Source organism: Carettochelys insculpta, chromosome 11, assembly GCF_033958435.1.
Source record: "Carettochelys insculpta isolate YL-2023 chromosome 11, ASM3395843v1, whole genome shotgun sequence".
NCBI lineage: Eukaryota > Metazoa > Chordata > Testudines > Carettochelyidae > Carettochelys > Carettochelys insculpta.
The window spans coordinates 1,876,647-1,902,512 of NC_134147.1; the positions used below are offsets into that span (position 1 = coordinate 1,876,647).

At 54.5% G+C, this 25,866-nt stretch overlaps 1 protein-coding gene across 1 annotated transcript; it reads right to left on the reverse strand.

Moving 5' to 3' along the window:
• Nucleotides 1-1,007: 1,007 nt before the first annotated feature.
• Nucleotides 1,008-25,338, reverse strand: ZMYND10 (zinc finger MYND-type containing 10). The gene is made up of 12 exons (XM_075005879.1): nucleotides 25,260-25,338; nucleotides 23,695-23,891; nucleotides 22,563-22,679; nucleotides 18,453-18,506; nucleotides 17,269-17,421; nucleotides 12,272-12,360; nucleotides 10,422-10,522; nucleotides 8,391-8,563; nucleotides 7,088-7,213; nucleotides 4,001-4,122; nucleotides 3,544-3,669; nucleotides 1,008-2,752 (listed from the first exon to the last, which is right to left on the reverse strand). Exons 1-12 carry the CDS (start codon nucleotides 25,336-25,338, stop codon nucleotides 2,653-2,655), a joined length of 1,437 nt encoding a protein of 478 aa, XP_074861980.1. The 3' UTR covers nucleotides 1,008-2,652.
• Between the last annotated feature and the right edge of the window lie 528 nt (nucleotides 25,339-25,866).

The window sequence follows — 25,866 nt, forward strand, 5'->3', positions numbered from 1 at the left end:
CGTGGGATTTGATTGTCAGTTTCAATACACTTGTTGATTTGCCTGAAGCCCTAGTTCCCGGAGTCATACAATTTGTGGAGTATCTCAGCTCACACGTAAAAGAGACGCATGTTTCTAGCCCTTGTGGTTGTGGAGCAAACCTTGATAACATGGCCCCAAACGGGGAAACTAGATGAGCAGCACTGGGTATTTTGAAAAATCTCATTTTTGTTAGCCAATCTCACGACTTTGATGGCCTAACTCAGGTTTTGGACACTGGGCTCGGTCAGCCTCTTTTTCTACTGCAGCACGTAGTGAGGGGTGGAGCTGACAGTTCAGCTGAGAATTGTGTAGATTTCAGAAGAGTTTAGAGCTGGCACAAACTTCACCGCTTTACTGATCACAAACCCCAGCATCCAACACCTCCAGCATGCGGGTAAGCCTGGATCCTCGTTCAGCTTAGAGCCGTCTCTAACATCCAACCCCTCGAGCACAAGCAGCCCCTCCCCATTTGTGGTGGTATATTTATACAAGTCTGTAGCTTCTGGGCAGGATGACTGGGGTGGGGAGCGGGGATGTCAGTGAAAATGAGACAGATGGCCAGACCCACAATGCCATGGGACAGCTCTTGCAGGACAAGGTGAGTGAGGATGCAATGGTTCAGTATAAATAGTGAGCACATATTGGGAAGGACCAGTCAAGGGAGAGCGCCCTGTTAACACCTCTGCAGTCATAGGGTAACAAGCAGGGGATAGTGGGTTACAGACTGGTCTAACAAACCGCACGCACAGCCTCTCTCAGTCCGGGATTTGTAGCGTCCAGCAGTGAAATGAATTAAGCTCTGCTGGACACTACAGCTCTGTTCCATGGTTTTACTCTGTGGTGCGGGGAGTACCTTTCCCAGACCCAAGGAAGAGCACTGGGTAACTCGAAGGCTTGTCTCTCTAAGCAAATGAAGTGGGTTCAATGACATATGCGACCTCAAAACAAAAAGCAAAATAGTTTATTAGGTGAGCTAGTCTTTAAAGTGCTACTGGACTGCTTTTTGTTTTGATAGTGTATAGACTAGCACGGCTTCCTCTCTGTTAATATGCTACCTCAGTGTACTCACCTCTACACAGCCACAACCGCGCCACCTGCATTCAGAGATGGGCGTTAACGGGGCTGAGCTGGCAGGATTCTGGCTCACCAGAGGAGCTAGGATGCCGCATAGGATGACCCAAACAGCCAGGGAACCGACAAGCTTAGCTGCAGTGGGTGCCAGGGGCCCGACCAATACCAAATGGGGCTGAAGACGAGCTGTGTGGGGGCTGATTCCAGGCCTTCTGATCAGAAGGCAGCTTTGGATGACCAGGGCTGACCCAAGCTACTAGTGACTTGGCTGCTTTCTGGCTGGGTGGAGGAGCTGATGGTTAAGTTCATGTCTCACTGCAATGCAGAGAGCAGCGAAAACCCCACAGCGGGACACAAGTCCCTTGGTGGCCACCGAGGCACATTATGTTGTCAGCCGTGAAACAACGAGCCGCCAAAAACTGAAGTCTCTGTCTTAACCACATCCTTTCCCTGCCCCCCGCCAGCCTGCACTGCAAGGCGCTGTGAGCCTGCCGTAGAACTGAGCACCTACATGAGGACGGCACAACAGACATCACCATCTGGGCAGTTCCCTCCCTGCCTATCTGGCCCTGAGCAGCATCTGAGCACCAGCAGAGACCTTGTAAACTCACAGCTGGCTGAGAGGGGTTTATACAATCCGCCCCAGTAGGACGGTGCCGGAAATAAGGGAGGAAGTGGCTTCGTTATTGCCAGGGCGAGTGCTGCAGTGCTGCAGAAGGGAGACGAATGAGAACAGGGTGGTTAGCGGTTCAACCCATTTACTGGAGACTAATCTAGACAGAGATGGTGGAAGACCCAGCAGCCCTGGGGCTGCTGCTGGCCCTGAGCAGAACATGCTCTTTCCTTAAGACCCGGGGGGCATTCCCAGCTGCAGGGAGTGAGAGCAGCAGGCCGGGGGTTAGCTCCTGGCTGGCCAGCTGCCACGGTGGTGCTGGGGCTGAGCGGCGGGATCACCGCTTGCTGCCTGTCTGTAGACGGCACCTGCGCTGGGCAGGGTGCCTTGGGGCAGCCGCCCGGGAGAAAGCTGCTTAGCACAGCAAGTCGCGGAGGTCAGGAGCAGCCCTATCCCAAGTAAGAAGGGGTCAGATGGGAGCAGGGTTGCCCGTCGCAGCAGGCAGGTTTCCGAGCTGCGGAGAGGGTGAGCAGTGGCTGCTGCTCCCACTGAGCCGCTGATAATGGATCTGGGCCTCCCGTCTTTGGCTGCGAGGCTGGGCTCTGGAGCAGGCTGTGCATTGCTGCAGTGTTCACCGCCACACAGCAGGAAGCGGCAGTGGCGCACTGGGCCCGGGCTAGCGGAGGGAGGGGAAGCTGAGAGCACGACTCGGGCAAGCCCCAGGAACGAGAACTGGACTTCTGGGGGTTCTCCGAGCCACTGGATCTGATCCCTTCTCGCCTGGCGGCGGCGGCGCCCTGGGCATCCTCGCGAGACAGCTGTTCCGCTGAGGCCGTATGTAGCGGAGCCCCGGTCTGCAGCATGAGATGAACAAGGGGCTGTCTGTCTCCAGTTCTAACGGGGGGCCTTTGCTCTCAGGTTGCAGGAGAAGCCCCTCTGGTTCTGCGTTACGGCTGCACTTTCAGGTCCTCGTTTATTTTCTTCAGGGCATCAGCCATCAGGTTGCAAGCTTTCTTGTGCTTCTGCCAGTGCTGCACCTGGCACTCCCTGCCAAGGAGAAGCGGATGGAGAGCAGTGGTAGGAAGGATCAAATAGGGAACCAGGCTGGGGGCCGGGATGGGCTGTGGTGGCCTTCGCCTTTAGGGCACCGTTTCAGATAAGGCCAGCCCGTGACAAAAACGGTAGCCACCTACTCCGGCTCAGTGGCCGTTTCAGACAAAGCAGGGGTCTGGTGCAGGGGTCAAGTGCCCGGAGAGAGGCAGAGGACCCTGAACTCCCAGCTCAGGGGTTCCCCAAGGTCTAAGGTGAAGCACATTTGCTGGAGAAAGGCCCCGTGGGGAAACCGTGTGCTGCTTTTGCTGTGACGAAGGACTCTGGGCTCAGCCCAGCCCCAGCACAAAATTCACTGGGCTCTTCGTAGACGGGGGTATGGAAAGGCTGCTCCTGCTCCAGCCTGCGACGTAACTGACCCCAGGGGAGATGCCCTGTTGGGCAGGAGCAGCTCCGCTCACAGTTCCAGCGCTGCTGATCAGAGGCTTGGGGCTGGGAATTCATGCACCATTTGCAAACCCCCTGGCAGTCATGTGGCTGCAGCGCTGGGGGTAACGCACCCTCAGCAGGAGGGGCGCAGAGACCAGCCAGTGCTGCTAGACCCACGCCATTCAGGTAAGAGTGAGCACCGCGTGCTCCATAGACAGGCCCAAGTCCTGTCACGGGTGTGGCCAGGTCCCACGGGAGGCCTCTCGCACCAGCTGTTCCCCAGAGACAGGCAAGACGCCAGCTAAGCCCCCAGGGCAGCAGGGAGCTCAGCCCGACCATTCCTCGCGCTGCCTCGTTACCGTCTGCAGTACCACTCGTTCTGGCAGCGAGAGCAGCGCTTTGTCGCCTCCGAGCCGCACAGCCCGCACTTGGGTTTCTCTGCGACAAGAGCCTCCATCACGGCCAGGTTGTATGTCTGCGCCCACCTGGTCGGGGGAGAAAGCAGGAGACAAAGGATGTGGAAGGTGGAGTTTGTCCTGAGGCACCTTCCAGCACAGGGCGGAGCCTCGGGCTCTGACCTTACTGCCCCTCCTATCCCACCCTCCAAAGGGACCTTCAGCCCCAGGCTAGGATTACTGCCACGCTCAATATCTCAGGCCTCCCAGCTGTCAGCCCACAACCATTGGCTTGACAGCTGTGCTGGGCTTCCTGTAGCTGGCAGTGTCATGGAAATGGGACTGGCCTTGCAAAGAGGTTCTCCAGCAGGAGGGAGCCCAGGGCTGTCGCCCACACAAGGGCTGATGCGGGGGTTCTTACCGGCGAGCCAGGTGTTTCAATTCATCCTCTGAGGGGCTGAACATGTGCTTCACCTGATGCTTGGCGATCGCCTGCCACTTCCCCGAGTTCTCTCTGACAATGCGGTCCCTGATGACGGGAACCTGGCAGGCCAGCCAAAGGAGCCTTATAAACAGGGTGAATCTGGGGCAGGATATGCAGGGAGCAGGGCAGTTCAGTGGAAGCCCTGCTCTGCTGTGTCAAGTATGGGAGGGGCAGCCGTGTTAGTCTGGATCTGTAACAGCAATGAAGGGGCCTGTGGCACCTTATAGACTAACAGAAAAGTTCTGAGCATGAGCTTTCGTGAGCACAGACTCACTTCATCAGATGCTGGTCTTGGAAATCTGCAGGCCCTGCAGATTTCCAAGACCAGCATCTGATGAAGTGAGTCTGTGCTCACGAAAGCTCATGCTCAAAACTTTCCTGCTGTATCAGAGGAACAAGGGGCTGTTTGTCTCCGCTTCTGTCTGGGGGCCCTGTGCTGGGTGAGGAAGACAGCCTCACACGAGAGCAGGGAGCAGGGCACGTGTGGGGTGAGGGAAGAGGCGGCCAGGCTGCATGTGCGCGTGTGTGGGTAGGCAGTAAAGGAAGATGTGACAGAGCTGGGTATGTGCGCACGCACCCATTTGTGTGTGAGGTGCAGGCAGATGAGCGCTGCAGGTACACAAGTCCGTGTGCGTGTAGGGAGTGAAAGGAAGACGTGATCCCTCCGGATGCCCTGGCTGACAGGGTGACAAGGGCCAGTGAAACCAGCTGTGCCTCTCTAAGCCTTGGGCAGCCTCTCCAGCAGTGCCTCAGCTCTATCCTCTCAGCTGGGGGAGGGGGCAGGAAGAGGCCCTGCTGGGACCTGTACCAGCTGCACTGGGAGGAGTGCTCGAGGGGGCTTGGGTCTCCTCCCTGACCTGAGAACTCGTTCCACTCATCGTTTCTCTGAGCAAACGCCTGGAGAGGAGCCTTTCGGTGGAGAGGAGCAAATGCCAGCCAAGAACAGGGCCCGGGGCTCAGGCTGCGGAAGAAAAGCCGTGGCTTCAAAGGAGCTGCTGTCCCTGGGGGGTAAACCAGCCAAGCCGAGATGGCGAGAGGCGGACGGCTCTCTGAGACGCAACCAGTGGAAAAAAAAAAGCCTTTTTCGTCATTGCCTGGCCCAGTGACAGCGGGTGAGTTCATTGGGCCGGATGTGTGACTGCTGCTGGCTTCCCCCAGCCCACTCAGGATGCTGAATTCCAGTTGCATGCACGAGGCTAGGGTTGCAAGCCGAAAGGAGATTGACGGGTGTGCCAGACACAACCCTCCAGAGCAATGGCTGTCAGCCCAGCCCCTTATTGCCACCTCGCTCTGAGCCAGCCAGAGGGGGGAGCGGTGAGCACGATTCCCGCTACCTTTTTTTCCCACCCATGTGAGGAATAAATTGTGTTACATGCACTGAGGCATGTGCAGCTGTGCACCACCATAGAAACACAGGCTGCCGGCTGTGGGAGCTCTGCCAACCAGCTGGGTGGCATCCAACTCTCTCCTGGGCGGCCGCCCAAGCACTTCTAGGGAACACTGGTGGAGAGTGACTCCCAAGGTGCCTTCACTCACTCCTTGCCAAAGTCGTCACCCCTGGCTGCTTGGCTGCCCACGAGCCTTTCTCCACTCCAGCCTTTCAGCCCTCTGGACCCCATCCTCTGCAGCATGACGCTGCCCCACACACAGGACGCCATCCTCAGCCTAATCACGATCAGGTCAGAACCATGCAGTTATTAAACCCCTCCAGCTGACTTAAAGTGCCATGTCTCTCTCCCTCCTCCCTGTCCCTTTCCTCCACTCATCAATAGCCTCCTCCAACTCTCCACACAACACTTCCACTCGGGGTACAAGAGCCTTCGCCTCTGCAGTTCCTGCCACCTGGAAGAGCCTCTACTTTCCCATCTCTTTGCAACTTCCACCTGAATGCACCTGCCTTCTCCCCAGCACACGCCTCCCGGCTTCCCTCTCTCCCTGCCACTTCTGAAGTGCTCTGTAAAAGCATTTGAGGATGTAACACAACTGACACATGCTTAACGCTGCACAGCCAAGGACCCTGTCCCTCAGGAGCCCTTCAACTCCCACTTCCTGAGGATTCAAGGGCAACGTAATGTTCATACCAAGGTACTCACAATTGAGTTGCTTGAATAGGACCTGAAAACCAACCCTTCTGCTGGTCCTACTGTGCATGGAGTGGAAATGGAGGGGCGTGGCAAACAAAGGGTTAATTGGTGCCGGGAAGCAGCTGCTGTCTCTCCCTCCACTAGTGCACCCTGTGCTAGAGAGCCAGTCTGATGCTGTCGATAACCCCCTCCTGCCCGGCTCCCGGCTCAGCCGAGGCTGTAGCACGAAGCAAAGGCGGCTGCTGCTGGAGCAGGGTGTGGAGAGCGGCGCTGGCGAAAGCCAGAGCCTGTGCCAGACTCCCCTCCCAGTGCCGCGCCGAGGAGAAGGAGCGACAGGCACGGTGCTGATGTGGCTGTCACCGCCTTGGTAGCTGTGCACCCCACATTCTCCAGCGTGTGCGACCTCACTCACCCCCCTTGGGGGCAGGGCAATGATCACCATTGTACAGAGGAGGAACCGAGGCACAGAGCGGCTGTGTGATTTACCCAGGGTCACGCAGGGGCGCTGCGGCAGAGAGGGAATTGAACTGGCTAAGGCAGTGCCCTAAGCACTGAGCCACCCTCCCTCTCCATCATATTGAATTGCACCTGGGGGCTCCGGTGACTCCAGCTTTGCTCTCAAATCACCATGGCCTGACTCCAGGGCAAGCTCCCTGCGTCTCTGCTGCCCATCTGGCAGGTGGGAAGCCAGCCCCTTGGGGGAGGGCAGTTGGTAGAGCAGAGGCCCAGGGGGCCAGGAGCACAAGAGTGGAAAGTACAGGTGCAGCGCCAGGGCATGTGCCCTCTCTCGTCACACCCCTGCCCCCCAAGCAGAGGGAATACACCCAGCCTTTGGCAGCGGGAGACGGGGTTATGGAATGCTCCCCACAAGACAGCAGCCTCGTGCAGCTGGAATGGAGGAGACAGACTGGCCTGGGGAGAGGGACGGTGCCGGAAATACCTGCTCCAGGATGAGGTCCTTTTTGGGGGGAACAGGCTCTGTCACTGCGAGGTGGCTCAGAAATCTCTGCATCTCCATCAGATTTGGCAACTGGTCAATGAGGACATCAGTCAGGAATGCACGGAGCTAAATGCAGAGCAGGAGAGAGGCGGGTGAACGGAGGGAGAGAAGAACAAGCCCAAGAAATAATCCACTGGTTAAAAACAAGCTGCTGGAGAAGCGGCCAGGTGGCCACCTGCCAGCTCGGCAAGGCCCCGCTGAGCAGAGTGCGAGTAGGGAAGGAAGGGTTAACATCCTAAGGGCTAGAATCAGAAGGGGTCCATGCTCACCAGCAAATCCATGTGTGAAGCGGTGTCAAAAGCCGGCAGCCCTGGAAGGCAGGAAGTGCCATGGGGGGCACTGAGAGGGACCGGCAGAGCTGTGTGGGGAGCTCCGGGCTGCAGGACAGGACTGAGGCGTGTTGGCAAAGCTGTGGGCAACCCCCCCGGCCTGGGCACCCCTCCCAGCATGCACCACCCCTCCCCTGAGCAGCCCCACCCTGCCCCCTTGCACCTCCCCCACCAGGCTGACCAGGGATTACCTGGGCCAGGGCGCAGTGGCGGATGGCAGCAGAGCCAGGGTGGCACCTTCCCTTGGCCTCTCACCACGCAGGTGACATGAGCAGCAGCCTGCTCTGCTCTGCCGCATGGTGCCCTTCCGGCCCACGGAGCCTGGCTCCTCTGCGGGCAGCTGGGCGTGGAGGCCGCTTCCCACGAGCACGGAGAAGCAGGGCCCCGTGGGCAGGAAGGCTGCAGCAGAGTAGAGTAGGCTGCCGTTCGCGCTGCATGGCAAGTGCGTGGGGGGTGACCCCCTGCTACCTCCCCTGCACCCCCTAATGCTCCCCTCTCCCACCCATAGCAGCCCTCAAGCCACGGGGCCTGCGGCAGCCGCCCCACCTTGTTCTTTGGATGGGACGGCTCAGCCTGTGGCTCCACAGAACTGCGGCAGCAAAGTGAGTTTCCCAGGTCTCAGGCCTGGCCTGGCAGCTCCATGCCCCTCTCTGCCCCGTTACGCTGCAGATTGGCCAGGAGCTCGTTCAGGCCCGTCGCTGGGGCACGGGCCTCTCAGCTCGACTGGCACGAGCAGACGCCACTGGGGAACGGACAACGTGGCATTTCCCAGCTTGCGACATGGGTTTCAGCAAGAAAATGCCCACCTGGCACATCTGGAAAGTGAAGGCCAGAGGGTCGCTCTGCTCGTGGGAAGGCCCTGTTCCTCCCCGCACCTCGGCACCACGCTGGCAACACGTGCTCGAGCCTTGTACCTTCAGCAGCTGGCTCTTGTTGAAACCGTCCAAGTGGTACTTCCGCTGGCATTCTGGGCTCAGGAGGAGGTTATAGAGGGCAATCCACACCTGCCCATCCAGCTTGGTCATCTTCACGTGGTCTTCAGGAGGTACCACGTGCCACGCTCCATTCTCAAACTTCTTTAGCTTGCCTGAGAGAGACAGTCAGTCAGAGGGGGTGAGACCAAGAGAGAAGGGAGAAAAATTGTTCTCCTTAAGCTCAGATAAGAGGATGAAAAGCAATGGGCTTAAATTGCAGCAGGGGAGGTTTATGTTGGACAGCAGGAAAAACTTCCTGTTAGGATCGTTAAGTACTGGAATAAATTGCTTTGGGAGGTTGTGGACTCTCCATGCTTGGGGATACTTCAGAGCAGGTTAAGTAGGCATCTATCAGGGATGATTTAGATCCACGGTGTCCAACCGGTTCTGAAGTGAACTAGCCACATAAATCGGAAAATAGATTTACTGTTCATGCCAACTAGCCACACTCAACCAGCCCAGCAGCCACATATGGCTAGCGCGTTGGACACCACGGATCTAGATGGCGCATGGTGCTGCCGTGACGGCAGGGGACTGGACTTGATGACCTCTCGAGGTCCCTTCCCGTTCCCGTGTTCTAGGATTCTATACCAGAGGAAAGAGGGCCTAGGGGTTAGGGTGCCAGCGAGAACTCAGCCCTACATTCAATTCTCTACTCCAGCACAAACAGTGCGACCCTGGGCGAGTCACTTAATGCCTCTGTACCTCAGTAACGTGAGGCTACCAGCCACCTCCCAGTGCCGTGTGAGGAGGACCTTCAGAGGCTGTAAGATGCTCAGAGGCCGCTGATGGGGCTAGTTAAGGGCCTACAAGAGGTGAACAGATCCCATGGCTTTATAACCTGTACGTTCCACACACACCAGGGCAGGAGGAAAGGCTGCCGGGCTGTTGGGAGAAGGCCATAGAGGGACCCCCTCCATGTGTGCATGGGGGTCAGCAATGCTTTTCTCAGCCTTCCGCCTGGTCTGAATCCACAGGACCAGCCTTAAGCTCCAGCTCTCCCAGTTCCCCGGGGAATCCCCTGCTGTGCTGCAGACCCCAGCGGCATGACGCTGCTTTACTTTCAGGATACGTCCTGTGGCCTCACCACCACTGAGGCTGAGCATCTGGCTTTGCTCTTTGAGCACAGCCCGGCAAGTCCATCTGCGACAGGCTCCTGGCCAGAGACCCGGGCACACTGCAGGGATCCCATGCACCCCACTTTGACCGACCTTTTCTTGCAACTCCCAGGACGTGTTGTGTAGCCGGGGTGCTGCCTACACAGGCGTCAGCCCATGTTAATCACCATGCTGACACTCAGTTGTGGCTGAACCCCTGGAGTGCTAGCGTGGACCAGCCCGCCTGGTTCTGGAACCAGGCTAGCGCTGCCACCACTCATCTGACCCACTGTGTGAGAATGCAGTTTGAGGTGGCCTGGAACTCCCGTTTGGGTGAGGGCTCAGCGCAGACAGCAGGGGTGGGAAGAGGGCACAGATGCCATGGAGGAGCAGGCTGATAAACTGGCCTTCTGATGCAGTTCCTGGTGCAGCTTGCAGAGTGTGAGGACTCCCTGCAGGGCCGGACGAGGTGGGCGAAGGGAGCTGGCAGAGGCATTAGCATTGTGTCATGCTCTTTTACTGCACTGCGGACATCAGCCTGGCAGCTGCCAGATTGGGTTCCCAGACAGCCACAAGCAGAGACCACTCGTGAAAGTGCAGCTCTGCATTCCCAGTTGAGTGGAGTCTGCTCAAGAGCGAGGCCAATGGGCACAGATCACCACATGCAGGAAGTTGTCCCATGTAGCTGGAGGGGCAGGGACGGAGATGGGAAAGCCAGATGGCAAACCAGGTGCAAGCTGGAGAGTGAGAACTGAACCTAGGGAGGAACTTTCAGCTATTTCTCCTGCTGTTGGAACCACCTGTACCAGCTGGAGTACCAGGTAAAAAATGCTACAGCCCCAGGGACACCAGGATATGATCGCCTGAGTCATACCTGATTCGCGGTGGCTCCATGGACAATGCTCCAACAGCTCTACCAGGAGACAGGGCAGGTTATGAGTATTAAGCATCCGTGTCAGGGCACTCAGTGGCAAACTGGAGACAAACACGGGAGGAACTAGTGAACACACCAGTTGAAGGAATGGAAGAGCAGCTACAATGGCCCCAAAGCTCCAGGCAAGAAATGACCAAAAAACTCACAGCCAGGCCAGGGGTGAAATCCATAGGGGCAGCCGTTGGGAACAGCCTGATCCCACACCAGGACACTGATGCTGGGAGCCACCCACCCAGCCCCTTCGCATGGCAGGATTTATACACCGAGGCATGAAGACCGGGATCCACACAGCCAGTCAATGGCACAGCCAGATCCAGGCCCTGGTGTATTGGGAGACGGGTGAAGCTGCTGGTTGAGGAGGCAAGCTCCCCAGCCTGTGCGCCACCGCCCGCCCCACTGCCCCTCCTCCCAGACCCTGTCCCCTCCCCATTGTTTCCCTTTTCTCTCTGCCCACCCATCCTAGCCCGTCCCTGAACCCAAATATGGCAAACCACATCGGAAAAAGCGCACTCTTCTAAAAACTCTTTTTAAAGAAAATGGAGCTGTGAAACCTTCTTAATCATCCCAGATCACTACAGACTTAAACTCACGGAAGCACAGAGATTGTTCTAAATGAACCAGTCTGAGAAGTGGAGTGTGTTCATTACACAGTTTGTTTTTGAAAAAGGGAAGGCTAATTTGTGTGTGTGATTTTCCTACCCAGACACGTTTAGGAAATTTAATGGTAGGTTTATGTGGAAATACATTTCCACAGATTTTAGGCACATCAAAGGATTTTATATCTTAGGAAGGTACTGATTTTGGTGGAGGATTCTTTTAAAACTAGTCAATCAAATAGTCAGAAGTAAAAGGGAAACGCATTTGTCCAGCTATCTGGAAGCAAAGGCATGTTGTCCCTGTAAGAGGGTGAAAGGGGAGTAGGGATGGATAGAAAGAACTGGAAGACTTTGGAAGTGAGTTTCTATACTACAGAAAATAAAATTCAAATGTGTATTTTAGAGAAGAGTGGTTTTTTATTTAAAAGTCAGCGATATGCCTGAAGATCGAAGCAATTAAGGTTAAAGCTGAATATTCTGATTGTGCATCTAAATGTCAATGCCAGGGATTTTTCAAGATGTGATTTTATAAACTTCAGCCACAAGTTAATGAAATATTTGAAGGAAATTTTAAATTAAGGTTCTGTAGACACAGGGATGCACAACTGGTTTTTGTCAGTAAATAGGGTTGGCACATGCGTGTTAAACGCTTTTATTACTCCTAAAATGGCTGTTTCACAGGTTCAATGTTATGCCAGCAGGTCTGGCAAGCTGGATGGCTTTTCACTCTTAAATTAGTAGATCCACTTTGAGGGGAAGGTTGCCAGTCTCCAAGCTGAGCAGCCTACAGTGGGAGCCTTTAGGATGGGTCAGAATAGGGACAGAAAAAGGGAAGAGGATGAGCACTAAGACTTGGGGGAGGCATCGCCTCCCTTTGCCCTTATGCCCGCCTCCCATGCTGGTGTAGGTTTGATACTTTCAGGTGCTAGGGTGGCACCACACGCCAAATGCCCAGCAAGATTCACTCTGAGAGCCAGCTGCATTCCCAGGGCCAGCTGCCGAGAGCAGGAGGAAGCACGCACCGCAATTAGTGCCACGATCTGCACATCCAGTTACTCCAGCCAGTGGGATCCAGACACCAGGGCACTAGCAGGAGAACTGAGGCTCCCAGTCCCTGAGCGCAGGAGGACTCACACGGCAGCAGAGCAGTGCCATGAGCTTATCTCCAGATTCACCTGCAAGCCAGCTGCTTACCTGTCTGCCTGATCAGTGATGAAACGCAGCACAGCAAGGGCCTTCAGTGAGATCTCAAACTCCATCACCTCGGCCTGCTTCTGCAGTTCCTACAGGGGTGAAAGTACAGACTCTCACAAGCGCCCAGGCAAGGAGTAACTGTCCTGATCCACCACTGGGGAGACCCTTACATTAACATGGCCCCAGCTCCAGATATCTCCTTCCCTAAATACCTTCTGTGAACTCTGGTTTCATGGACCCATGTCCGGAGTCTCCCCTCACAGGCAGGCACAAATGTTAGGGTGAGTGGGTGGACATAAATTAGCCATCACAAAGTCTGGGGTTGAAATTTGGCAAAGATTTCTCTCCATCAAAGGAGTAACATCCTCAGCACCCTCCTTTATGGCAGCGAGACTTGGACCCTGTACGCCCGCCAGGAAAAGAGGCTGAACGTCTTCCACTTGCGCTGCCTCAGGTGCATCCTTGGAATATCGTGGAAGGACAGAGTGACCAACACCGCCGTCCTCGAGCAAGCTGGAATCCCAACCATGCACACCCTCCTCAGGCAGCGTCGGCTCCGCTGGCTTGGCCACGTCCACAGGATGAATGATGGAAGGATTCCAAAAGACATCCTGTATGGTGGGCTGGCCTCTGGCAAGAGACCTCCCAGACGCCCCCAGTTGCGCTACAAAGATGTCTGCAAGAGAGACCTCAGAGAGGTAGACATCGAGCTGGAGAACTGGGAAGAACTAGCAGACGACTGCAGCAGATGGAGGCAGGGGTTACACAAGGGCCTTCAGAAGGCGAGTTGAAGATCAGACAGCTAGCAGAGAAGAAGCGAGTACACAGAAAGCACAATAAGGACTTGCCAGACACCCGCTACATCTGCAAGAGATGCAGCAAGGACTGTCACTCTCGTGTGGGTCTTCATAGTCACAACAGACGCGGTAAATGAAGTCCTCAATTGAAACTTTAAAGGGCGCGATCCATAGTCTGTGCAGACTGAAGGATGCCTACTTCACTTCAAAGGAGTAACGTGCTAGAACAGCCTTCCAAGTGGGGGCAAACACCCTAAATGGTTTCAAGAGCGAGTTCGATGAACAACTGGAGGGGAGGGGATGATGGGACTGCCCACAAGGGCAAGTAGCCAATCTACAATTGCTAGCCACAAATATTTTCAATGGCCAGAGACAGGACACTGGGTAGGGAGGGCTCTGAGTTGCTATAGAGAACTCCTTCCTGCTGCCTGGCTGCTGCAGCTTCTCCACATGCTTATGTTCTAACGGATGACCATATTTGGGGTTGGGATGGAGTCTTTCCCTGAGCCAGCCTGGCAGAGATCATGGGGGGTTTTCACATTCCTCTGCAGCATGGGGCCTGGCTCACTCTGAAACTAATGTAACTAAACTGGTGGAGTCTCTGCAGGTTGATGTCTTTAAATCATTACTTGAGGACGTCAGTACATCAGCCAAAGGTTAGGGATCCATGAGAGGAGTGGGTGAGGTTCTGTGCCTGGCAGCATGCAGGAGGTCAGATTAGATGACCACGACAGTCCCTTTTGGCCTTAAAGTTCTTGGGGTGGTAAGAATCGGAGTCAATCGCAATAGGGCACTGATAAGCAAACTGTTCGGCCCATGGCTCACCCCGTTCCATACGAACGTTTCCATGGACTACCAGCCACCCAGCCATGATGACAAAATGCCTTCGTGTACCTCTAAATACCTTAAATGCTACATGACTCATATTAGGCTTCTGGAGCTATAACATAAAGGAACATATACAACTGGTCAGAAAGGAAATCATCATCAGGAACAATCAAAATCTAAATAATTACACAGATTCAGCGCTTTAACTTTACCATGCTAGTTTACCAAACTTCATTTTAAATAACATATTTTTTTAATTTATATGTCTGAAAACAAAAGTTTCAACGTTGTCTTCATTTATAGCAGGGGAAGGAAACCTCTTTCGAACTGAGGGCCACTGATCTACGGAAAAAGCAACTGGGAGCCACACAAGTGAGTGGCAACCCCTCAGTCCAAATAACCCCCCAACCCTCACTGATGTGGCCCCCAAGAGAGACACCTCACTCCCCTGGCGCTCCAGCCCCATGGCCGGAGATGGGGGCTAGGGGAGAGGAGGCAGGGAGGACCAACTCTTTTGGGGTTGTGGGATAAGTAGATTTTGTGACCCCCCCCAAGATCTGGGGTTAGGCCAAAAATGAGGGGTTCAGTGTGTGGGAGGGGCCTGCCAGGGAGCGGGATAGGTCTGGGGAACAGGGAGGGAGGGAGGGAGCCGGAACAGCAAGCATGCTGGGCCCCTCTGAAGTGCTGGGGCCGCGCTGCTCCAGCTGCGTGCAGCTGTGAGGGAGTGGAGGCAAGTGGCAGTGCTGCAGTCTGGGTGGTCCTGAGGGCTGAATGCCCTTGGCCTCTCCCTTCTGCCCTTGGTCCGCCCCTTTCGGGGTGCAGAGCCAGCGTCCCCCCACTTTCCCCACAGGGCCTGCGGTGGCTGTCAGCTACCCTGGAGACACACTTTCCAGCTCCACAGAGCCCTTCCTCAGACCCTGAAGAGCTGTGTAGCTCGCAAGCATGTCTCTTGTACCACCAGAAGCTGGTCCAATTAAAGAAGCTCCCTGACTCGCCTTGTAGCCATCTGGTGTGCCTTGCATTACACTGACATAGGTACTGTTACTTCCCCAAGGAGCTACCAACCACACGAGGGTTCTGGGCCAGGACTAGGGAGCCCAGGAGCTATGGCAATACAAACGATAATTGGCTCCCTTGGGGAAAGAGAGCAAGACTGCTGGTTTAGCGCTGTCACACAGCAGGGGGGCGGTGGGGAAAGCTAGCAGAGACTGGACAGGGCCTGAGCAAACAGGGCGGATCTTTTCCTAACAAAGCCACTCATTCAGACGGGAACGACGCAGGGGAAGTTCTCTGGTCTGCGTGACACAGGTCAGATCAGATCGGGGTCGGCAGCCTTCGGCACGTGGCCCAGCAGGGAAACCTGCGACGGCCCACGCGACGTGTAGTTCACGCTGGCCATGCGCAGGCTCGGCCCCTCTCTGCTCCCAGTGGCTGTGGTTCACCACTGCTGGAAACGGCAAACCACGGCCACGGGGAGCTGCAGGGGGCCAGGCCTGTGGAAGGTTAATGTAAACAAAACGGCTCATACCCTGCCAGCAGATCACCTTCATGGGCCGTGTGCCGAAGGTACCGACTTAAGCTCCCACTAAGCTGCCTGGCTGTGCAGTATCCCATTAAACCCTGCGCAGGGGCTCAGCGCTGCAGCAGGGACAGAGGGTGCTCTCCAAGCCCTGAAGCTGCCAGAGGTGGTGGGGGGCACCACCCTCCCTCCCCACTGGCCTCAGCAGGGAGCTCTTGCAACTGGGCCAGCTCTGTGCTGGGGCCAGCAGGAAAGCAGCCAGCACTGCAGGTCTGGATGCTAGGCTGAGGGAACGTGGGGCTCCGCATACTGCAGAACCTCAAGTGCCCCCCTGCCTCCCCCAGGAGTCAGGGCACAGTGCAGTGTCCCAGGACAGGCAGGTCTCAGGCAGCCTACCTTAGTGCTGCTGGCCAGGAGCTCCCTAGGTAAGCCCAAACTCAACCCTCTGCCCCATGCTGAGGCCCCCCACCTTGGAGCCACCTCCTGCACCCAAAACCCCATATCCTGGGCTCCAGACCTGAGCCTGCACACCCCACATGGAGCCCTGGCTCTCTAACCCCCTCCCTGCCCTGAGCCCCTCACCACCAGCCCCACACCAGAGCCCACACCCCCGCGCCTCAATTCTCTGCTGCAGGCTTGAGCCTCATCACACACTCAGAACCCCTTGGCCCCACACCTGCCAAATGAATTTGTTATGTGCACGACTATGGAGGTGACATGTCACACAACCCCTCCATCTCGCACACCCACTCCATGTCACACAGCCCCTCCGTGTCACACCCCCCGTGTCGCACACCCATTCCATGTTGCACAGCCATTCCACATTGGTGCACATAATAAAATTCATTCCACTCAGGGGGGTAAGAAAAACTTGAGGGAACACAACAAGCAGGCCACTGTAGTCTATCCTTGTCTTAGGACCCACCCAGGGTAAGTAGTTTTCAATACTGCAGTAGCTAGAACTGTGATTCTTTCTTGGACCAAGCCCAAGAGTTAACAAAAATGCCCAGCAGGAAAACATTTCCTGGAATACATCCTCCCTGTTCTCAGGAGCCCCATGACTTCCTCTCCACTTTGGAAAACGGAGTATAAGTTTGGGCAGGAGGCCACAGGGTGAGTGCAATTCCTGAGACTACCACTGAGGCAACTGTGTCTCCTTTTAAATCCATTTCACCAAAACACTCTGACGGGTACCTTACCTACAGAGAAGAATTTTAAGAGTCGAGAAGAAAATCCCAAATGCGCAATGCTGTCTCATGCCAAAAAAAGCAGCTGAAAAAGCAATGAGATCGGGACCAACACCACCATCACACCCAGAACCAGGGTTGGTTCAGGAGGTTGAATATGTCCTTCTTCTCCTTAGCTTGCTGGTTCAAAACTGACCTAGGCCAGCAGAGGCTGGGTTGCTACAGTACCCTGGGAGTTGGAAGGCCCATGTGAAATGAACCTTAGGCCAGTTTCAAGTGGAAACCCCCAGAGATCTAAAAAAAAAGAAAACCCACCACTACAATTAATACTGACTGGTTCCCTCATTCCTATTCTTAGCGGAGAGGTCAAAAACACTCAGTGGTTCATAGAAACTGAACAGCCCTCTCACTCCAAAAGATCGTTTCATAAGGTTAAAGTTGAAGCACACTGGTAGGACAGAGTAGAAAAGCTCACACTGTCTCAGCTCCTCATGAGCCACCAGTAAAAACAACTCACCCATAAACAGAGCAGTGCCAGCACCAGGCTCATGCTGAAGGATGTCCAGCTAGAGTGGGCTTGTTCATTGGGCTTTGAATACAAGAGCCTTTGCAGTTAAAACTTCAGCTAGATGTGCTGGAAGTTGAAAATCTGAACTTTCAACCCACCTGCATTGATGATGCATTGGCCAGGTCCTGGGGGAGAAGCTTTGTTTGGGTTGGAATCTCCCCATTGGCGCCCCGAGCTGCTAGCAGGGTCAGTTTCCGATGGCAATAATCAATCAAGTCCAGAATGGTGTCCTCAGCTGATTCGCAGATCTCCTACACAACAGGAAGGTGGCAGAGTGCTGAAGGATTGACTGAGATCTACCTAAAGGCTTCAGGCTGAACACAGAAATGTGGGCCAGTGTCTTGGTTGTTCAAGTTGCATTAATTCTGTACTTCCCTACTCTCTACTGCCTCGGGATTGATGTGTAACCCAGGTGCACTAAGACCACTGACAAGGGCAAGGGAAGTCTGCGCTACAGCCTTAGCTAAGAGCCAGCTGACTTTTAGCTCATGTGGTACAGCACATGGCTTTAACCCCTAAGGTGGCAGGTTCAAGAGGCAGGAGGGATTGAACCTGTGCGGTGACTCCAGCCAAGTCAGAGTCCTACTGTACACCCTGAGGGCACAATATGCTCAGGGAGTATTTACAACGACACAAGCAGGCTTTTGAAAACAAGGTAACCATTTCCAGGTCACTTGGCACGCAGTGTCTGGAAGTCCTCAGGGAAATGAAAGTTAAAGTATAGGCCCTTTTGGTAAGTACAGGCCCCCGCTAAGCTATAGTGAATCCATGTTCAGGTTCTGGGTCTCCCCCGCAGTCTGACCTCCGTGGTCAGTTTCCACGTGAGAGTCCTGAGTCTTTCCAGAAGCCAACACTTCATCCCCCCTCCTCACACCTTCCAGTTCTTTCTTCTGGAGCTGGGGTCCTGGCCTAGCTTCTGTGTTGTGAGGTGGGGAAATCCAACTCCCTCTGGGATGCAGGTTGCTAGATGTCACTATCCTGATGACTATGGAATCAGCCTATCAGTTCTTTTTTAATGGCCCATTCAGGTCTCAGACAGTGAAGCAACACACATCCACTTCTCTCCCTTAACCAGCCCTGACAATGCACCGAGTCCTTTCCTCTTCCCCAAGCAGCCAGGCAAAATATAGGGGAAACTGAGGCACGCATACTACTCACACAAATACTACAGAAAATTCACCCTTCATCACAGGTCTGGCATCTACTCCCATGATCGGTCCACTCCACCAAGCACCCCTCTCTTTGAGCTTTTCGGGAAATCCCATTTGAATTCAACTCTTACCTTGTGAAAAAACACTGTCTCCAGGAGGTTGACAATAGAAGCTTCATGGTGCAGCTGAGGGAATGTGGGGAGAAAGAGCAAAGGTCAGAGGAATATTATTTACAGTGCCCAGGGAATATGCATCCAGCTTGTAACTGAGGTAGCCCCCAACAAAAGCCCGCTGGCGAGGCAAATGCAAACCACAGAGTCCTCAGCCCGGCTCATCTTTAATACAGATACATGGCCTGTGGAAACGACAGGTTCCAGCAAGCAATGCTCCGTCATCATCTGAGCGTAGGCGGGAGGACTCCCGCGGAGAGCCAGAGTCTGAACCTCTGTATCACAGCAGTCTGCAAGTTTATCATGTCAATGATACACTCTAGTTCTGGCACATGCTAGAGCAAAGCAAAAAGCAGTCAAGTAGCACTTTAAAGACTAGCAAAATAGTTTACTAGGTGAGCTTTCGTGGTTCCTCTCTGTTACTATTAAACATGCTAGAGCAGTTATTCCTAGCTTCACTAGCAGGACACGAGTTAGGTGTGTCTTGTGCTACTGAGATCAGTCCCACCACCAAAAGGGCCAGTGAAGACCTTTCAGTGAAATTCTTAAAGCAGCAAAGGGCCACCACTTTCCAATCATCCAGTGGGGTTCACAAGAAATTATTGGTGGCTCTGGCAATTGTTTCTAAAATACTTCATTAATGTTAGGAAAATCAAATAAATATGGACCTACGTGTCCAAATCACTGTACTTTATTGATGTAGGTGTTTAGGACCGACTCAATAATAAAAGCACTATAGTTGTACCAGATCTAAACAGAGCAGAAAAACAATGTAGTTTCATAGAATCATAGAACACTAGCACTGGGAGGACCTTAAGGGTCATCGAGTCCAGTTTTCTGCCCTCACAGCAGGATCAAGTACCATATAGATCATTCCTGACAGATGTTTATTTAACTGGCTCTTTCATATTTCCAATGAGGGAAATTCCACAACCCCTCTAAGCAATTTAATCCAGTGTTTAACCACTCTGACAGTTAGGAAGTTCTTAATGTCCACTCTGTACCTCCCTTGCTGCAATTGAGGCCCACTGCTTCTTGTCCTGTCGTTAGAGGTTAAGGATTAATATTTTTTCTCTCACTTCCTTGTGATACCCTTTTAGGTACTTGAAAGTTGTTATGTCCCCTCTAAGTCTTTTTCCCCCCAAACTAAACACACCCTGTTCTTTCAATCGTCCCTCATTGGTCACATTTTCTTAGGCCTTTAATTAATTTTATTGCTCTTCTCTGGGTCTTCTCCAGTTTTCTCTGGAGCCTTCCTGAAGTGTAATGCTCAAACCTGGACTCAATGTGTCACTTGAGGCCTAATCAGCAAAGAATAAAGTGGAAGAAATCTCATGTCTTGCTTATAACACTCCTGTTAATACACCCCAGAATGTTTGGTTGTTTTTTTTGTGCAATAGCATCACACTGTTGACTTACATTTAGCTTGTGGTCCAGTATGACCCTTAGATCTCTTAGCACAGTTCTCCTTCCTAGACAGTCACTTCCCATTTTGTGTGTGCAAAACTGATTGTTCCTCTGAAAGTGGAATACTTTGCATTTGTCCTTGGTGAATTTCATCGTGTATGCCTCAGACCCTTTCAACCAGTTTGTCCAGATCATTTCAAATTCTGACCCTATCCTCCAAAGCACTGACAACCGTTCCCAGCTTGGTATCAAATTCAACACATTAACACGTGGTTTGAACTGGACAGCAATTTTCTAGCTCATTATAGGGGCTCTTTTACATACTTTGCTTTACCTAATTCTTGACTCCCCGCCCCTTTCTGTCCCTCTGCTCTCTGATTTGCTCACCTTGATAATAATTTTTTCTGATTTGTCAACCTTGATTACTATTTTTGGTTCTCTGTGCCTTAAATATTGAGTCTGTTCTGGTATGGCTATGGTCTGAAGAAGTGGGTCTGTCCCACGAAAGCTCATCACCTAATAAATTATTTAGTTAGTCTTTAAAGTGCTACTGGACTGCTTGTTTGTTTTGACAAATTTGATAAGTGTACTCTCTATGCCATTATCTAAATTGCTGATAAAGATATTGAACAGAACCAGGCCCAGAACTGGTCCCTATGGAACCCTGCTTGTAATGCCCTTCCAGCATGAGTGTGAGCCATTAATAACCACTCTTTGAGAATGGTTATCCAACCAGTAATGCACTCACCTTACATCAGCCCCATCTATGTTGTATTTCCCTAGTTTATTGATAAGAAGATTATGTGTGACTGTATCAAATGCTTTACTACAGTGTAGGTAGACCTCGTCTACTGCTTTTCCTTTATCCCTACACTTGAAAGAAAGCTATCAGGTTAGTTTGACATGATTTGTTCTTGACAAATCCATTCTGTATCTATCACCTTATTGTCTTCCAGATGTTTGCAGATGGATTCCTGAATTATTTTGCCCTATTATCTTTCCTGGAACAGAAGATAAGCTGACTGGTCTGTAACTTCCTGGGTTGTAATTATTTCCCTTTTTCTAGATGGGCACTAGATTTGCCCTTTTTCAGTCTTCTGGAATTGCTTCTGTCTTCTATGACTTTTCAAAGGTGACATCTAATGGCTCAGAAACCTCCTCATTCAGCTCCTTGAATATGCTAGGATGCATTTCGCCAGGCCCTGGTGATGTGAAGACATCTAACTTTTCTAAATAATGTTTAACTTGTTCTTTTCTTATTTTAACTTCTGAACCCGCCACCTTTTCTCCAGCATTCACTATTTTAGGCACGCAATCACGACCAACCTTCTTGGTGAAAACTGAAACAAAGAAGTCCTTCAGCACCTCTGCTATTTCCACATTTTCTGTTGTTGTTTTGCACTTTCTTCTTGTCTTTTTTGTTGTTGTTTCTTTTGCTTGTCTGCTGTTATTTAAAAGCCTTGTGAGCTAGTAAGTCTGTGTTTGTGAAAAGTGATATTTGTATGTTTGTCAACACTGCTTTGCCCCCACTCTCAACCCAGTCACTGCCCAGGAGGTTGTGGCTGCATAAAAAGCCCCAAGGGGCAGCAAGCAACCGGGCTGACCATATCTGAGAGATTCTAACCCAAGTGGTCTCATCAGATGGCTGGAGATGTTGCTGTAAAGATGCCTGAGCTCAGCACTACTTTATACATGGTATGGAAGGATATTCTACATCTTTGACTGCTATCACAGCTACAGTATGGGGCTAGATAACCTATTATTGTCTACTGCTAGCAAAATTCCTAGGAGAGTTCCCCGATCCAGCATTAGCTAGTGGATCCAGCTGAAGTGCCAAGGTTGGACAGGACTGTGGCAGGATTTCTTAGCATCCCAAAAAACTGACTGGACTGTCCTTCCTCCACTTACATGCTGCGTGCAGGCTGCATCTTCCTGTCAAACAACAGCATGCCCGCCTGTGAGCTCTGCTTATTAAAGGCAATGAAACTCAAAGCAGAAAAAGACAGGTTCTCAGTTTTTAGAAGCAAGAGATTTTCAGCACCATGCTAAAGGGCCATATGTATTCAAAGTCTGAATGAAATGTGAAATCACAGCCCTGAGAACTTTCGGTCATTCAAGGTTCTGTGCCTGTTTTTAAAGGGGCAGCAGTTACGCTAGTTACCCCTGGCCAAAGACTAGACCAGGGGCTTGCATTCTGCTGGCTCCCAAAATTTCCACTGAGTTTGCAACTAGATAGCAGATCCTTCCGCATTTCCTGTCCTAAACTTACATAGCGTCGATGTGTGCTCTTACACAGCTGCAACGCTCCACCACAGGGATGGCTACATTTTAGACATGTAGAGAAGTGATCACTGTGTAAAGAATTCTTTGGGATTCTTGAGAAGAATGGCCCTGTGTAAATAAGGCTAAATTATTTTATCCTTAAATCATTGTCTGAAACCTCCAGCCCTTGTGAACAGTGACTGTCCCACAGAACTCGTGTTTCATATGAGTTTTCGCTGCGAAAATGACTTATATGCAGTTCATTATTAAAAGACAAGGTGTCATGTGAAGGCCTGTTGGAGCAGAGGTACCGGGCAAGGTTGTCACTCTGCAGGACATTCCACACCATGGCAGTTCGCTTGAATACTGCAAGTGTCTTCTGCAAGATCTTGCTGTACTCACCACCAAGTAGATGGGAAAGGTGCTTTTGGGCTTGAAATCCTCCAGCTGGCACAGAACGGGGAATACCTTGTGCTTCCAGACCTCCACAGAGATCAGTTCCTCAATGAGAGTAGGGACCTGGAAGGGGAGAAAAGCATGCAGAGTGAAACCTTTCAGGCCAGAGAAATGAAGAGAGAAGCCAAGTGCAGTTGTAGTCCTAGAGAAGAAGATGCTCAGACAGTCTGGTTGCCCTGTTCATTGAGGTACTCTGATGTGTCTCACCATCGTACTACTGAAATCAGTATCTGCCGCCGTCCTTTCAACGTTTCTAACAAACCAAATTTGCATGGGAGGTAAGCTCCACTGACGTCAGGGTTACATCAGAGATAAACGCAGTCCATGATCTTACAGCTCGTCCTTGTTTAGCAAGTCTCTCTCTGGCACAACCAAACCTGCATTCGCCATTCAGTTTGGGGTCCTCCATACCCAAAATGTAGACAAACCAGAAGGAGTATGGGGACGGAGGAGGGTTAGTGGGAGGAATGAACAAGAGCCAAACATGTAAGCAATTTAGGCTAGAAAATAAGGTATGCATATTTTGCCCAACACTTGAAGTCTTCAACTCAAGATTGGCTGTCTCGTTCTGCAAAATAAGTGCTAAATCAACTATGACATATGAGGTTGATGCAGGAATCACTGGGTAAAACTCTGTGTTATTTGGGACGTCAGCCTAGATGATGAGAGTGGTTCCTTCTGGTTTTAAAATCTATAACTCCATAATGTGGCTCTAAACGACTGAGGTCCTGGGAACAGCGTCCCAGACGGAACTGACTACATATATTGGAAAGCTGCAGATGCCAAGTAGGGAGAGCCTTGATTTGGTTGGTACAAAAGAGAGTATCTGGACAAAACAAAATCTGGGCTATGTGTCAGGACACGTTTTAGGTGACTTATGCTGTGGAGTCGCTTCCCCCAAGAACGAGAGGAGCCCCCCTGGACTAGGATTGGAAGCAGGTGAGGTTGCCTAGGCTTGGCCAGTGAAGCTGGGTAAAGGGACCTGCAAAGATTACCTTCTCTGTCTCAGCCACTGGCTGCTGTCCCCATGGGGCATGGCACTTGCCCCCCTACCCCCAGCTGCCTGCCCGGTGCTCACCTTGGCATAGTTCACCAGCAGCTCAACAAGGAGCTGTTCCTGGCTGGCCGAGGCGCTCAGGATGGCCTCAATGTTCAGCTTCTCAATGGCCTCGTGCTGCCGCAGCCACCTAGGGATCGGGCGCAGAGCATGCGGGTCATTGTCCACATCCCCATGGCACGTAGGTACCCTGTACCCTCCCCACAAGCCAGCCAGCCCTGTGGCACGACACCCTCCTGCCTCAGAGATGCCCCCTGCCCCAGGATGCTCCCTCCCCAGACTCATCACAGCTGCCTGCCCCAGCCAGCCCTTGCAGAGTGACATGCCCACCCCAAGGATGCGGGGCACCCCCAGGACACAACACATCCCCATGGCACAGCCCAGCCCCCACCCGAGCCAGCCCAGCAATCCCCTGCACTCAGAGACCCCCCCTTGCCCTGGGGGTGCCGTCCCCCTACCCCGGCCAGCCCTGTGCAGTGACACCCCCCCCCCCGCTCAGAGACCCCCCCCGGCCCTGGGGGTGCCGTCCCCCTGCCCTGGCCAGCCCTGCGCAGTGATCCCCCCCGCTCAGAGACCCCCCCCCCCGCCCTGGGGGTGCCGTCCCCCTGCCCTGGCCAGCCCTGCGCAGCGACACCCGCCCCCACTCAGAGACCCCCCCCGCCCTGGGGGTGCCGTCCCCCTGCCCCGGCCAGCCCTGTGCAGTGACCCCCCCCCACTCAGAGACCCCCATTGCCCTGGGGGTGCTGTCCCCGTGCCCCGGCCAGCCCTGCGCAGTGACACCCCCCCACACTCAGAGACCCCCCTGCCCTGGGGGTGCCGTCCCCCTGCCCCGGCCAGCCCTGTGCAGTGACACCCCCCCCCCCCGCTCAGAGACCCCCCCCGGCCCTGGGGGTGCTGTCCCCCTGCCCCGGCCAGCCCTGCGCAGTGACACCCCCCCACACTCAGAGACCCCCCTGCCCTGGGGGTGCCGTCCCCCGGCCCTGGCCAGCCCTGCGCAGTGATCCCCCCTGCTCAGAGACCCCCCCCCCCGCCCTGGGGGTGCCGTCCCCCTGCCCTGGCCAGCCCTGCGCAGCGACACCCCCCCCCGCCCTGGGGGTGCCGTCCCCCTGCCCCGGCCAGCCCTGTGCAGTGACCCCCCCCCCACTCAGAGACCCCCATTGCCCTGGGGGTGCTGTCCCCCTGCCCCGGCCAGCCCTGTGCAGTGACACCCCCCCCCCCCGGCCCTGGGGGTGCCGTCCCCCGGCCCTGGCCAGCCCTGCGCAGTGATCCCCCCCGCTCAGAGACCCCCCCGCCCTGGGGGTGCCGTCCCCCTGCCCTGGCCAGCCCTGCGCAGCGATCCCCCCCGCTCAGAGACCCCCCCGCCCTGGGGGTGCCGTCCCCCTGCCCTGGCCAGCCCTGCGCAGCGACACCCCCCCCCACTCAGAGACCCCCCCGCCCTGGAGGTGCCGCCCCCCTGCCCCGGCCAGCCCTGCGCAGTGACCCCCCACCCCCACTCAGAGGCCCCCCCGCTCATCACACCCCCAGAGACCCGCCCCGGGACTAGGGCTCCCCCCGCAGCCCCGCCTCGGACCCCTGGTCCCCGGTGCCCCGCAGCGGGCCGCTCCGCAGCGCCTGCACCAGCGCCTCGGCCTCCCCGGGCAGCAGCAGCGCGGCCGGCTCCGCCATGGCCCGACGCCGTCACCATGGAGACCGCAGCCGCTGGGGGCGGGGCCGGCACGCGCCCACTCACAGGCCCCGCCCCCTGGCGCAGAGGGGCTCCTGCTCGGCGGGCGGGGGGAGTGACGGCGCCGAGCCCCGCCCCTACCTTGACCCCGCCCCCTGCCTGCTGGCTCTGCCCGGTACCCCACGCCCCATCCCTGGCACTGCCCGCCTGCCCCGTGCCGGAGAGCAGAGACCCTGCCCGGTACCCCACACCCCATCCCTGGCACTGCCCGCCTGCCCCGTGCCGGAGAGCAGAGACCCTGCCCGGTACCCCACACACAAGCTCTGTGCCTGTACCCCCACGCCCCATCCCTGGCACTGCCTGCCTGCCCCGTGCCGGAGAGCAGAGACCCTGCCCAGTACCCCACACCCCGTCCCTGGCACTGCCCGCCTGCCCCGTGCCGGAGAGCAGAGGCCCTGCCCGGTACCCCACGCCCCATCCCTGGCACTGCCCGCCTGCCCTGTGCCGGAGAGCAGAGACCCTGCCCGGTA